Source organism: Anastrepha obliqua, chromosome 1, assembly GCF_027943255.1.
Source record: "Anastrepha obliqua isolate idAnaObli1 chromosome 1, idAnaObli1_1.0, whole genome shotgun sequence".
NCBI lineage: Eukaryota > Metazoa > Arthropoda > Insecta > Diptera > Tephritidae > Anastrepha > Anastrepha obliqua.
In genome coordinates, this window is record NC_072892.1 from 64,997,665 (window position 1) to 65,013,814 (window position 16,150).

At 32.8% G+C, this 16,150-nt stretch overlaps 1 protein-coding gene across 2 annotated transcripts in view; it reads left to right on the forward strand.

The window, feature by feature from the left end:
- The window catches only part of LOC129244688 (5'-AMP-activated protein kinase subunit gamma-1-like), a 133,771-nt gene that overhangs the window by 101,509 nt on the left and 16,112 nt on the right, over positions 1-16,150 (forward strand). For both annotated transcript variants that reach the window (XM_054882469.1, XM_054882478.1), the window contains exon 6: positions 594-642. In XM_054882469.1, coding sequence (XP_054738444.1) covers positions 594-642 — 49 coding nt within the window. The remainder of the gene's footprint in view (positions 1-593; positions 643-16,150) is intronic.

Genomic DNA, 16,150 nt, shown 5'->3' on the forward strand with positions numbered 1-16,150 from the left:
CTGAGCAATTTTTGGTCCTCAGTTAACTTGTGCGGAATGAAACGTGCACAGACCTTTCGTAAGCCCAAATGATCAGTTAAAATGCGATAAATCGATGCTTTGGTGATATTCAACTCCGATTCCATGAATTTATATTTTTGATAAATTTACGAACAATTTCGATGGAGTTTTTGGTGATTACTGATTTTGGGCGACCCGTTTGTTCATTGTCATTTATGTCCTCACAATCATCTCTGAAACTGAAAATTGTGTAGGCTTATAACCCGAAAATGCATATTTAATTTAATAAAAAATAAAAAATAATTTGCTTTTTAAATGAAATCACACACTATTTACTTGTTTACTATTTTTAGTAAAATGGCCGTGAGCTAAGCTAAATTATTTAAGAAAAAAAAGTTGTTAATTTGATTAGAGAGTAAAAATGAACTTTCATAAGCAACTTCTGGAACTGCGTAAATGCATGCATACACACTTACGTATGTACCTTCAAATTTATATAAGCAATAAATTTAAAACTTTATAAATACGTACATACATATATGAATAAATAATAAAAAGTTTCATTTATTTAATATTATTCTCTTTTCTTTCAGTTGCCTGTCGCTGATCCGTTCCTAGAAAAAGTGAACCTCTCTGATTTCGGTAAGTCAAACACCGACATATAAATATAGAAAAAGTATATACAACACACACACAAATGTTTTGAAAAAATATGCTTGTATGAGTGGAATATCTCACACCTCTACATTTATCATGTTTTGCAAATAAATATGTGAAAAAAAATTTCAAAAAAATTAGCACATCTCCACAACCGTAACGCAGCGAAGAAAGCGGCCAATAGAAATTGTGAATAAGTTTATGAAATAGTGAATTTCAATTTTTCTTTTAAGTTTGGCAAATAAATATAACAAATAAGCATCTTGTCAGCAGTTAATTTATTCAAATCGATGAAACTTTGCCAAGCATAAATTCAGTTTCCTTTTTTTTAATTCCTCATTCAACTCTGGCAAATTGTCAACTTACTTAAAAACGGCACACTTCGCGAAATGTTACAGTTTTTATTGTAAAATTCCTGACTTATACTTATTTAAAGCCACATTTCATATTATATTTCTACATAAACAACAAATGTGTGCGCAACTGGCCGTTGGCGTCGTTGCGGCCTCTTTGGCTTGTGGCGGCGGCGGCGGCGGCGGGTGATGTTCAACAGCTTATTGCATGTACATTAATCTGGCTGTCAGACAGAATGTCGCTTATGTATTTGATGCCTAATATACATATTTCAGTAATTTTATTTTAGATTAATACATTTTTCTTAAGATCTGCAATTGCTATTTAAATAAAGACCAATTTTTTTTGCTATTTGAAAAATATGAGGGTTTAAAATACTCAAAGATCAAAGATGATCTAAAAAGCGGCGGAAGATAATAATAAAAAAGCGAAAATAAAAGTAAAAACAAAAACAAATTATTATACAACCATTTTAAAACATACCCCTAATAAAGGGTTTTCCAATAACAGATGTTATCTATCGCTAACGAGAGATGATTAACGATTTTTTATAGCCGGAATTATTTTCAACAAGCCGGCGCTACGTGCCACACAAGCAACGAAACCATTGATCTTTTACGGGAAAAGTTTCCGGGCCGTGTTATCTCTCGAAGAGGTGATCACAATTGGCCACCGAGATCTTGTGATCTAACGCCTTGTGACTATTTTCTTTGGAGCCACGTGAAAGAGAAGGTCTACGCCAACAGCACAGGGTCGATTCAAGACCTTAAAGATGGAATTCGTGAGGCTATCGAGGACATAGGACAGCCCCTTTTCTATTCGATTATCGAAAATTTCATGACAAGGACAAATTGTCCTGTAAGCGTGGTCGTGGGGGTCATTTGCCTGATGTTATTTTCCACTACTAACGGCATACCACCTTCCTCTTTATAATGAAAAAAACATCTGATCATTTATATTAAAAAATAGCATTTTTCTTTGAATATCAAAACAACACCTCTTATTGGAAAAACCTTTACCTAGAGGCTCTCCTGAAAATTTGTGATCATTTTTTTTATAACTAAAGAAATATTACACATCTTCGTTTCACCACTTGTGTGCTCGCTGGACAGAAAATTTGCATTGGAAGGCAACAACATCAATCCGAATTCGCAAACGAGTATGTTTATAGGCGCCTGCGATTTGCCACTTCTCTGCTAGCTGCTCGCTACCTCTGGGCTCTATTCACTTAACCAGAAATTTGCATGGGAAAACTACAATAATGTTATCGAGCACGATTCACCGCTAGCGAGTATGACTATACCTCATAAAATTGGTATAACGCACTATTTCGAATGCTGCCAACTCTCTTTTAAGAGAATTTCGTTAGAGCGCGTTCATACAGAGCAAATTTTGTTGTTTCAGCTTTGCGAATACTCTTTTGTTGTCGCGCGTCGTGTTTACACACCTTGCAATTGTTGGTTTTTAGTCTACAGTCAGCAACAACATTGAGAGAACGAGAACACAAAAGGTGTTGACAGGGCACCAACAGAGTAAAACAAGTAACGAGTTCAAGTAGCAAAAGTTGCCCTGTATGAACGCACTCTTACTATCACTAATTAATTGCTTCCAAACGGAATTTTTGCATCTCCTTTCAAGTGCTACCAAACAATGGTAGGTTTATTTATGCCAGTGGTTTTATCTATTCGACACTCACTAACGCGTACCGAATCGAAGGCGTCTATTTTTAAGGGCGCATACAATAAGTAATCGACGCACGGAATCCTACTGATTATATATCACACGGCAGTGTGAATTTTCTCGGCGCATATTAGTATACTTTATATTAATGATTAATTATATTATTATAGCGTCACCTCTGCGACCCTTTAGAAATGAATTTTAAAAATGCTGGTTATTCGGCCGTACGATGAATTCTTCAAGCCGGGGTAGCCTCTCCAAAGGAATCGTGCTGGAAATTGGCACAAAACGTATTTGAGAGTATTCCTAGCATTTGTATGTTTCACTCACAACAAACCCCTGAGAGGGTTGGAATAATAGTCAGTAGTTTTAGTGCTTTACCTGTGTGAATGTACGCGTATATAAACCTGCCGAAATTCTTATAAAGTCACCACAAATTGTGACTATTTACTTATTTATGTTTTAGTGCTAATTTATTTCTTATATAAAAATTTAGTTAATTCTGTAACAAAGACCATAAATCCGAGGTTCAAAATTTTTTAATCAGAATTTTGAAAAAAAAAAAACAAATTTGGGTACGCAGTTTTATAGCCTATAGAATTTTGGTGTAATAAAATGAAACTTTGAAGTAGCTCAAAATTCTCAACGTTCAACGAGATGAGCGGGTCTTAGATTTTTTGGGCACTATTATGATTTTGTAGAAAAAGAAAGATCTAGGACAAAAAAAATCTCGATGAATTTGTTGAATGCACAATATATCAAAGAAAATATAAATAGTTCCGTTATATTCCGCGAATAATTTTTTGTATGCAAAAATCATACAAAAGTGAAATGATGGGTAAAATACGCACGAACTTATGGACTGACCTGATAATTTGAAGCATTAATTAATTCCTCGCGCATGTGAAACGATTAATAGATGGGCGAAATAATTGAAAAAATTGTTAAACAAGCATTCCTTAGCATTCGGAATTCATATGGTATTAATTCATATTCGATTAAAGGACAAATAGCCATGGCTTCAATGTCATGCCATCAGCTATTGTAGTTAATAATACAAATAAGTTTCTCAAGTCCAATAAAGCCAACATGGCCATTGTTGCAAAATCATGGTTGCAAAATCAGCAAAGCGTACCTGGAAACGCTCAAATATGATAGAAAGTCTAGCCCGGTCCGCCGTAATCACCGGGCATTGCTCCGAATTCATTTGACACGGAACGATGACTTATTCCAATAACATTTCAGCTGAGCAGCACTTCCATTCTTACGAATACAAATGCCAAACTATTACATGAAAGATGAGTCATCTGTTCAGCATGGTTTCTATAAACTTTTTTTTAGCAAAATTTTTTTTTACATTTTATATTAATTAATTTTTTTGTTATATTTTTTTATTTTGTTGTGTTTTTTATTTTGTTGAAAGACATTTTTTTATTTATTTATTTTTTGTATGTACGGTGTATACCTATGAAATGAGACTATTTTTCAATTTTAAACGTTTATTAACAAAAAATAGTTACAAATTTAATCTTCAAAATAATAGCCATCGCTAGCGACACATTTTTCCCATCCCTCAGGCAATTTGTGGATGCCGCACTAAACAAATTGGCCGACTTTGGCCGTAAACCAATCATCGAGCCATTTATTGGCTTCTTCGTGAGAATTGAAGCGCTGCTCGGAAAGTGCGTGGTCCATCGATGCAAACAAATGATAATCGGAAGGCGCCAAGTCTGGGGAGTAAGCCGCATTCACCAGCGGTTCCCAATCCTACGTCTCCACCAATTCCCAGGTCGCTCTTGTTCGATGTGGTGATGCATTGTCATCAAGAAAAATTACTTTGTGACGCCGATCGGCATATTCTGGGCGTTTTCATTGTATAGCGCTGTTCAAATCGGCCAATTGTCGTTAGTAGCGTGCACCGTCAACTGTTTCACCTGGTTTTAATAGCTCGTACCAAATCATACATCGCTGATCCCAGAAAACACACAACATTGCCTTGCGACCGAAGCGATTTGGTTTGACCGTTGTTTTTGGCTTGTGGCCGGGCGGACCATACGATCGTTTACGCTTGGGATTGGAGAAATACACCCATTTTTCATCACCCGTAGCGATTCGATGCAAGAAAGACTTCCTTTTGAACCGTAATTCGACATTTTTAAGAGCGACAAAAATGCATTGTTGTATGAAACCTAACAAACAATGAACTGAATATTGTTGACAGATGACAGACGAAAAAAACAAGACAAGGGAAGGTTTAAAAATACTCCTAGCGACATCTATGGGCTAATAGCTGAAAGTCTCATTTCATAGGTATAATATGGTACAAATTTTGTTTATCTTTTTTTTGTTACAATTTTTTGTTTTTTTTTGTGTTTTTCTTTTTTTTATTTCTTATATTTTTATTTTTTTTATTCACGTATTCATTTATTTATTTATTATTCATGTATTTCTTTGTTTGTTTTAATGAGGTTTTTCTTATGAAAAATATTTTTATTTAATATAAATATACAATATTTATTTTTTTAATATTTTTATTTATTATATTTTTTGCTATATTTTTATTTATTTTTTTCTTTGTTTTATTGAAGTATTCTTTATAAATAATATTTTTATTTTATTTTAGGTAAAATTTTTTTAATTACAAATTTTTTTTTTATTTTTTTTCTGTTTTGTTTTCCTTGTTATTTATTAATTTTTTTTTGTTGTTGCTTGTTTTTTCTAATTTAAATTTTTTTTTTATTATTTTTTTTTTTTGCTTCTGTTTTTAATTTTATTTTTTATTATTATTATTCACTCAAGTTCAATTTCACTTCACTTGATGTTTGATTTTTTCAATACAGTATACTTTTTAGGCAAATAACATAAACGCCATATCATTCATCACAGTTAATTAGGTTGGCTGGCCTCGCCTTCCAGCAGGCAGGCAGCACATATTCGTCAGGATAACAAAGTAGACCAAAAGTCAATAAATTTTTGCCGATAATTTAAAGTATTTTTTTCCATCAAAATGCAAAATTATTAGTTAAAAATATGAACAAAATTAATTTGTGTATACCTACCGAAATATGAGAAATTTCATAAAAAATCAAAAATAAAGGAAAGTTCAAGAATTCAGCTTTCAAACCAAAAGCTTTTTTTTGTGTTTAAAATTCAAGCGTAGAATGAAAACCAAAATATTTGTAAAGGCAAACCCTAAATGCCAGAAGTATTAGAAGATAACTTAAATATTGCGATATCCGAGGATAAAATGCCCATAAGTGTACACAGTGGTCTAGAATAAATTGAATTTTTGAATTATAACTTTTTTGGTGTTGTTGTTTATTTTTTCCTTTTTTTGTTGTTTTTTGGGTACAGCAGGGGTCTTGTGGGTAGGTTTTGTTCTATTCTAATGTGCATTGTTTTTGCGTGCCACTCTGAACGTCCAACGTTTGCTGGAAAAGGGAATAACAAATACATACATAAATAATCTTATGCATGAAAAGGGACTTTGTAAAATACGTCCGAAACATATCTCCGACGTGAAGCAGTTCGTAAAATTTGTATTGCGACTATCTGTAAATTCCTTCACTGCCAGACAATCTTCTGTTAACGAAAACTTACCTAGCCACACCAAACCTCTGTATTATAGGAGTGTTTCGATTTACAGTGTGCGCTAAAAGACATCCACTCTTGTCTTGTCGATCAGTTGGCGCATTATCATATAGCAATCCGATTGCATGTCAAATCTGTATTTGAAATTAATTAGCGTGGATTTTGAAAACGCACAACAAATATGGCCCTGACACACCTCTCTCATTGTTTCAGCTGATTCAATTGCTCTGATTGGCATATGTTTTTATGTATCATACAAATATTTTATATTTCCACATGAACGTATGTATATGCAGATATGTGTGTGTGTATATTAGGACATTCCGCGTATAAGCAGAACGTAATCGGGACCATTTTTTTTTTTCTTTTTTTTTCAATAGCGCTCAGTTGAATTTTAGCAAAATTATCACAAATATTCAAAGATTTTGGCAGCCTTGCCTAGATAATATTGTATTTTAAATTTTGAAATTTCTCTTTTATTTTAAATTTAGAATATAATATTATCGATGTACGAGGTGGGGCTATTGAATAACAAGACTGACGCTGTTATAGAGAAAGTGCGGCGATCGCTAGATTTTTACCGTGTCGCTTTGTCTTTTGGATGCAACTTTTTTTTTAATAATTTTTTTACTAAATAAAAAAGTGATTTTCTATTTAATAAATAAAATAAAATAAATAACTAAAATAAAATGTACACTTATGTTCAAAATAATATAATCGCGATATTTTGACCAGTTTTGACCACTTTTTTTGAATTTCATAAATTTTTTATAAAATTATAGCTCATTCTACAACAAATATCATATAGACCAAAATTTAGAACTTTCTGGAAGATTTGTAAGAATTCAGCAAAAATCAGGTACGCAGTCCATAGCCCATTAGATTTTAGTAAACTAATCTTTTGTGTTTTTTTCTCCATATAACGAGTGCAGCAATGTCTGTGTCCATGGGTAAAATGCGCAACCGTCAAGGAAAAAAATTATCTAAAATCAACGAGAACTTTGAGTCACTGGGAACTTGCATTACACTAAACTTTAGTAGCTGTGTACCATTTTTTTTTTTTTTTTTTTTGTAATTTTGATAAAAAGTTTGAAAATTCGCCGAATGGGTTGGTGTGTGACTACCGAGTTCGAAACCGCGGACGCGAAACACCAAATTACAGAAAAAGTTGTTTCTAATAGCGGTCGCGTCATTCAATCCAATGCTATGACAGCGCATCTCCATATTTTCTCACAACATTCAAACAATTTTGTGAGTAATTTTTAAACTCCTAAATATCTATAAAGTTTTTTCAGTAGGTAATGGCAAGCCTCCGAGTGTATAATATTTCAGCCATGAAAATGCTCGTCACAAAGAACTATCTGCCATTCGGAGGCGGCATTCGGCATTCGGAGGCGGTCCCTCTATTTGTGAAAAACAGGATAAATACATACTAAATATAAATATTGCGTACAAAAATTTTTTGATATTTTAATTTATGAATTTTTGTAATTTTTACAACAAGAAAATTGTCAAAACTGTAGTCGATTAGATTGACCATAGTTCTACATATTATATATGATACTACATATTTTGCCATCATAATTTTCAAATACCATGATCATAGATCGTTTGCATTTAATTGCGAACTGCCCTTTTATTTATCTCATCAAGATCAGTGAAAAATATTATTAAATTAGACTATTGAAAATCCATTATCATACTGTCATTGTTGAATAAATAAGAAGAGGTGACCTCGTAAACTTTCGGTAACGTATAATAAAACTAATAATATAATAGGGGTGCTCCCTAATGCATGCACATTTTTTGTGCATAGATGTATGTATGTATGCATAATTTTCTATTTATTTATGTATTTCTAAGAATACTTAGCGACTGATAGTGACCATTTACACACATTTGGCAACTCATTTATTTTGCCTAACGCCAAAGGCTGTTCCTTTTAGGGGGAATTATTTCTTTTATACTACTACAGCATTCTCGATGCAATAAATATTGACGTTAATTAATTACATATAGGTGCATACTTACTCATTTAGATGCAGTACAGATGTATGTATGTATGTGCATAGCTCCCACCAATAAATGGTGCCAGTGCCAGATGCCAAAATGTATTCGAACACATACATATATATTTTTTCACTTTTCTTTTTTCCAACTTGCATTTCATGCTTCTTTTCCTTTACATTTGACTAATTACCCGGCTTTTTTTAACTAAAACATTGCATCGAAAGTCGCTCTCTGAAACATTCGAGCTCATTGCCCAAGTTCTCTAATGCATTTGTTTGTATGCGCTTTTACTACTCAAAACAATCTCAAATGTGTTTATTATTATATTTTTTGTGCGAAAAAAGCTCTTTGATTCTGCGCTGCGCTAATGAGTTCGAAAATTTCATAATTTTTGTTTTCTCAGTTAGCATAGAAAACTTTGTATTATTTTTCGTGAGAAAATTTTGTAGTAGAATTCTCAATTCAGACACTTTGAGTGCTGAGTGGCCCCTCTTATTTTATTTCGGCGATTAGTTGCTTCACATTTTTCCTCACATCCAGCTTATTTGTTGTTATTTTTATGATAGTTTTGTGCACGAAAAATCGATGTCTATGATTTTTCCCCGTTGCCGTTGTGGTGGGCAGTGGCGTTGTGAGAGAAGATTAAGTGAAATGAAAATAGTATCTATAGAAATGTAGAATGATCATGAAAATTTGCGCACAAGAACAAGCTTTGCGATCTATTCGTCAGTTTGTGATAAAATTTCGAGACGATTAGAACGAATCTTTTCGGTAAATAAATGTAAGGCAATTACATTTAACGGAGCGAAGAAAGTACGGTGAAATGGTGATGAACGGTTAAACGTTGACAGCGACGGTGTCGATGATGCGTAAATGTGCAAATGATGCGAATTTTGTATACGAGTATATGTACATATAAGTTAAAGTAAAAGTTAAAAGATAAAATGTGGAGAATAAAAAACTAATGTAGACTAGCAACACTTAAAGTGTAGAAAATTAACAAAAAAATATAAAAAGTGAAAATGTTAACCAAACAAATTTAGCGGTGCGATATGTTAAAAAAAATGTGTATGTGCCCAAGCGCTCCGATATGTTTTCGGTTACTATTAAAAGCATTTTTTGTCTGCAAATTTTAGCTTAATTAGTCGCTAAAAAAATAAAAAAATATACAAATATTAAAAAAATTAAAACGATAGAAAAATAGAAAAATATATTATTTATTAAAAAAAAAAATTAAATTTAAAATATAAAAATAAAAAATATAACAAAAAATTATCTACATGGTTTGTTTTAGAAAATCATGAAAATAAGCCCAATTGTAAAAAAATTTCCATTGCTAGTCGCAGGCAAGCAATCGTGAAAGGAACAGTTTTCAAAAAAAGAAAACCGCATATTAGTTATTCAAATGCTTGTCTAACTAATTGCTTTAATTGAAGTACATTGAACTGCACGCTGTGTGCTTTTTCACCAAAAATTGAAGAATTTAAAAAATTTCAATTACAATAAAAAATAAAACAAACGACAAAAATAACCTTCACCTTAGGGTTAATATATGCAAAAGCAGAGAAAAAAAGTCGAACAAAAATTAAGAAAAAGCAAATATTCAGTGCGGTACTAAAAAGTATGTCAGAGCTAAAAACGAAAAAGCATATAAAATATATTGTATATTAACGAAGAAAAGAAATAAATTTAATAAAAAATTACAAAGTATTGAAAATTTTATAACACTAGATTTCACTAGCATCGCCATATGAGAAAGGGAAAGTCAGCTTTATTTTTTTTTTTATTCAACGTCAATTCATTAAGGCATTTGAATTTGTAAATTTGAATTCTTCAGTAACACTTTTAATAACAGTGAGGCATCACCGCGCATATCACATCGTTGTCCTCATTGCATTAAAAATAAATAATTAAAAGTAATAATTAAAATTTAAAAAAATAAATAAATAATTGGCGCGTACACTTCTGTTAGGTGTTTGACCGAGCTCGTCCTCCAATTTGTGGTGCCTGTCTTGATGTTGTTCCACAATTGGAGGGGCCTACAGTTTTAATCCGTGTATGAGGAGATGGTTTTTTATGAGACGATTTTTCATGGCAGAAATACACTCGGGGGTTTGACATTGCCTGCCGAGGGGTATTTGTTTCTATAAAATATGCGAACAGATGAATTTATTTGCATTTCTTTCACTTAGTTTATTTTTTTAAAAAAGTACAAAACTCCATTTTCGGTTGGCGTCAGTTAAATAGCAGAGATCTTTTCGGGTAACACCACCATCTGAGATAGACAACGAATGCGTATTCATAGTACCTATAACTTTTGAGGGGATGCAAGTTTCTGTGCAAAGCACTGAGAAGAACAGCTCCGCAAATGATCGCAAATAATTTACTTTGTGACTTCTCTTGAATTTTATTGAGGAAAAGTTTCTTCATTCTCACTATTTACACCCTGCGACAAAACGAAAGCACATCAACATTTTGACCAGTTTCGTCTATTTTTTTTTATTTTTTTAATGTTCAATTTTTTTGTATGAAAGACAAAACCCATATAAATCAAATTTTCCAATTTTATGCAAAAATTAAAAGAATTACACAAGGTTTGCATCCCAATTCGACGACTTTCAATTAGAATTTCCAGTCACATTTTTTGATATACAGTTTTATAGCTTAATAAAATTTTAGTGTAATAAAATGCAAGTATGAAGTAGCAGAAAAATCCCGTTGACGTTTAATAATTTTTTTAGCAGGCGGTATTGTGCATTTTCTACATATGAAAAAAGTGTCGTGTAAGAACAAAAATAATAAGCCAGTAACTTTTTGTAACTGCAGACGACCTTCAACAGACAATGGCAATCCTCCGAATACATTTCTGCCATAAAAATAACGATAGCATTTTCCTTGCTTAGGCGGTTTAAAATTCTAGGTTCACCATTTGTAGGGAAACAGTAAGACACAGACCACAAATTGGACAGGGAGCCCAGCCTAGGCAACTTTTAAGGATATATGCGTCGTTTTGTTATTTTTGCTAAAATTTTATTTTATTTAGTTCAATGTGGAAAATTTAGTTTTCGCATTAAAGTCCACGAGAACCACAAATTTAAGATGCTCAACCATTTTTCCTGATTAAAAGTATCTATTACTTCTGTCTTCTGCCTTCTTAAATTTATCTATGTATGTGTAAAGCACACATACATGTTTAAGTATTATAGTTGTTGTCGTTTTTTCTAGCTAGACTCATTGCCTACCACCTACGCCATGCCAAGTAGTGGGCGTGTTTTTGGCAACACATTCTTTTTGTTACTTTTTGTCTGTTTCTTTTTTCCTCTCTTTTACGGTTGGCGCTGCTTTACTTTTGTTGTAACTGCGGTGTTGATTGCGCTCAATTTTGTTTATGCTTATACACCCACAAGAATGCATCAGCATAGCCGTAGCGCTAATGTGGATATTAAAACGCTTTGAAAGTATCCGGTGGTCGTTAAAAGGAAAAAGAAATTGACTTTGCCTCCACTTTTTCGTGTTTTATATAATTTATTGAGGCACGATTAATTTTTTACGTTTTCTTTAATTCCGTACTTATTTATTTATTTGCTTCGTTTATTTTTATTTTTATGTCTTATTTTTATTATTATTATTACACTTGAGTTCACAATAATAGCACCGCCCGCGACGTATTGCAAAGCTTCGACTTTATTTATTTTTTATTTAATTTTTGTTTTATTATAGTGCACACTAGAATAAAATCCACGTTACTTAAAGTTTCAAGCTTTGTACATAATTTTAATAAAAATTCCGCATAAAAAATTTAAAATTTTTATCAAATTAAAAAAATTTGAAATTTTTATGAAAATTAATTTTTTTTTTTTAATATTTAGAAGGTTTCAAAATTTGAGTTATATAGTTTTTGTTGTTTTAAAAACTATATATATTTTTATAAAAAAATAAAAATAAAATATTAAATAAAAATTCGGCCTCGGTAGTCTAGCATAGCACGGACCTCGCACTTTTCCAAATTTACCTACTTTCCCTGCATCTAAAAAACAAAACAAAAATTCATTCCTCAACCTCAAAAACTTATCCTTTCCATCCTCACTCCCGCACAATAGTCTGCGCATTATTTGCATTGTGCTGCTAAAACATGCAAAAAACAAAGAAAAACAGTTACACATTGCATCAGTGGCACCAGCAAGAAGAAGCGGGCGACCGCGGTAATAGCGCAGGCACACGAAATTTAGCAAAGTCCCACCTGTGCGATCTTTCTGCCAGAAAAATGTGAAACACAGATGGCGCTCCAAGCAGTAAGAAGCCGTTGTTCCTAAGCAACGACAGGTGCTTACATCCTTATATGGGGAATGCTGCTGAAGTGAGAGTCCTTGGCCGGATATAATCGTGGGAATGACGACAGGTGGGCATTCCCACTACTTAGGACTGGTAGCGGCAGGCTAATCACCTACCCTGTCAGAAATAAAAATATGCTCCCGAAGAGGAGTGAACAAGTAAAAAAAAAATTTAATAAAAAATAAATAAAAATAAATTTTTGCGCTTCTATTATTGTGTACACTGGTCTAGATAAAACGCATTTTTTTTAAATAATTATCCCCTTTAATTTATTATCGCCCACGCTTTATTGGCCTATTTTCTTTATTTATAATATATTTGATAGTCGCTGCTGTGGCGCGTGTGCCTAAATATTAGCTTCTTCTCTTATTTGTGGTCTCTTCATACGAATAAATTTCATAAACCAACCACTCGCAGTTAATATCCGCCAAGCTGCGCACAAGCTTACAGGCCATGGCACTGCTACTTAAATAATATTAAAATATGAAATAAATTCATTGTTGTTGTGTTAGGATAATCAAAATAAAATTTAGAGTTCAAATGAAAAATGGCAAAAAAATTATGGCAATACAAAAGCCAAATAATAAATTATAACTACTTAGGAACATAAAAAAAGGTGTATTCAAAGGTTAATGTGAATTTTTAAAAGGATTCACAAAGTTAACAATTTCAATATCTTATTTACTAAAAATAGGCAGAAACGCCAACTACAGATAACAGGTATGTTCATAGGTATACTCTAATACAAATGAATACTCGTAGCTAAAAATTTTTGGAAAATAGTTTAACCCTTTGGGTGCATTTGACGTATGAGAGCGTCATGCTTTTATTTAGCCAAATTCGCATATGACGTTCTGATATGTCATTGAGATAGAGGCAATATTTAACATGTTCATTCTGGTTTATTTGAGAGTAATTTGTATCAATTGAAACAGAACGAAACAGCGAAAAATTGGGTGCACTTTCCTGAGTAAATTCCATAAACTGAATCAAACAAACGCCCTCAGGTAAGGTCCCGCGTTTGTTTCAAAGACAAAATTAAGGACACTAACTTGGCAATGCAAAGAATGCAAAGTACAGCTTCATTTACTTACCACTTTTGAATAGATTTATTAGATTTGTTTGTGGTTTGCACTTAAACCTCACGGTCTCTTGGGCCCAAAATTATTAATAATTTGCTTTTTGTTATATATGTAAATATATAAAAGTTCCCATCGTTTCGTTAAGGGGTTACATGAGTTTCGTCGGGTTAAAAAAGTCCTATTTTCAATATTTTTTTTTTCTCTGTAAAAAAATTATTTATTTAATTCAAACTTTTTCCTGTCCTTCAAATACATATTTAAAGAATAATTTCTGAAATTAAAAAAAAAAAAAATTAAAACTCCTCCATTGTGACGACATTTCCGGTGACCCCTCGAAAAAAAGGTGCGTCCGCGTTGTCAGCATAACTCCTGACAGGCTCATCAAAAATGAAAAAAACAAAAATAAGTGTTTTAGTTAAGACCACAAACTCGTGCTTGAACGAAGGAAAGAAAAAAAGGAAAAATTGGAATTTTGGCAGACATTTTTCCAAAAAAAATGAAAATTTCGGTCAAATTTGCTTGACATTTTGATTTTTTTAAATAGTTATAATTGAAAAAAAAAACAAAATCCGTCATTCAAGCACGAGTAAATTGTATTTTGTAATTTCGAACACCTGTGTAAAATTTCATCAAGATCGGTTGAATAGTTTTCGAGAACATTTGACAACCGATTTTGAAAACACGGTTCCGAGAAAAACGCGTTTAAAGTTTTGAGTAACAATAAAAGTGGCTTGGAGCGCACAAAGGCTGTATCTCCGAAATTATTATTCGGATTGACTTGAAAATTTAGGATAATATTCCTGAGATGTTGCAGAAATTAATAAGTCAAAAACAAAATAAATCGATTTTTTGAACCAACGAAACCCATGTAACCCCTTAAGAAGCAAAGGGCCGAACAAGTTTTTTCCAAGCTGTTCTGTCATTTGCATGAGTTTTAATTTCATTCCAAATGAGCTGAGGATTCTGCAACTCGATTTCCAGCTACCTTCGCCAGGTATGAGCTGGTCTTCCTCTACGTCTGCTGCCTTGTGGGTTCCATGTCATGGCTCGTCTAGCAATTTCGTCGGTTGGTTTGCGTAGCATATGGCCAATCCAATTCCACTTACGTTTTCCAATTTCTGTTAAGACAAGTGCCACTGGCTGTCATTTGTTATTGTATTCGGCCAGAGGATTTTGATGATTTGGCTAAGGCACTTATTGACAAACACTTGTACTTTTTGTATATCTTTTGGTACTCCATTTCACGTTTCTCATCCGTACAACAGTATTGATTAATTGGATGATTAATTTTGAGCCACGATTTGATGTTGTTCCGGAAACAATTTTTATGCCAAAAATATATTGGAGGCGACCGCTATTAGAAAAACACTTTTTACCATTTAACCCTTTAGGCAGATTTCACGTCTGGACTCGCCACGCATTTGTTTGGCCTAGGAGCGAATGACGTATTTTTGTTTTTCAATTCTGTTTTCTGTGATTACCGGCACAGCGTTAATTCTGATGAAAATTTTAGTGGGACTGACAGTTGTTACGCCGATTAGTGAACAGCTGATTTACTTATTTTATAGTTTTGTCAGTAAAAGATGAACCGCAGGCAATAAATACGTATATTAGCTGCCCTAATACTAAGAAATATTTATTTAGTTAAAAAATCTTAAATTGCAATTTCTCAAACTGCTGCGAAATAACAAAACAATTAATTCAACATCGCAACCAGTCTTTCTTGTTCTTCTCTTTAAAATTTTCATAATTTTTCATTCACAACAGATTTTAACTGTTATTTTTCGGCAATGTTGCTATCGAAAACTCCTCTCATCCGCTTAAATTATGTAAATTAAGCCCAGTTGTCAATCCGCATTAGTTGCACTTAATTTCTGAAATAATGCCGAATTAACGATAGTCCCGATTAGCGCAACCGTCTGTCTACATATGTCACTAATATTTTAGAAATAAACGATTTCTTACTTTAAACGCACTGCTTTTACACAATACTCCAAGCAACCAAAAATTAAATCCCTTCCACATGCAAATATTTTCTCAAATAAATCCGTACAAGGGGTTAATATTTCATGTACACCGTGAATTACGAACCCGAGACCGAGACCGAGACCGAAAAGTAGACACGTACAAACGCATTTGACTACTTGTACCGGTACACACATACATACATACATACGTATATGATTTATTAACCAACCCAAAAATAGCCGCAGAAGTTTCAATGTACATGTAATTAGCGCGTCAAATCTAAATTGGTAGTTAATTGAAATAATTTTGATAGCTTCGCCAAAAATATTACATTTAACACAAGGGTGGTAAATTTGTGTGTGTGTCTGTATGCATGTATGCACAAATAATATATTATTTAGGGAAATTTCTAGACGTCTAATGAATGCAAAAAACTTGGCGCAGTGCGCTTGAACTTTCATACACTCGGGTATCTA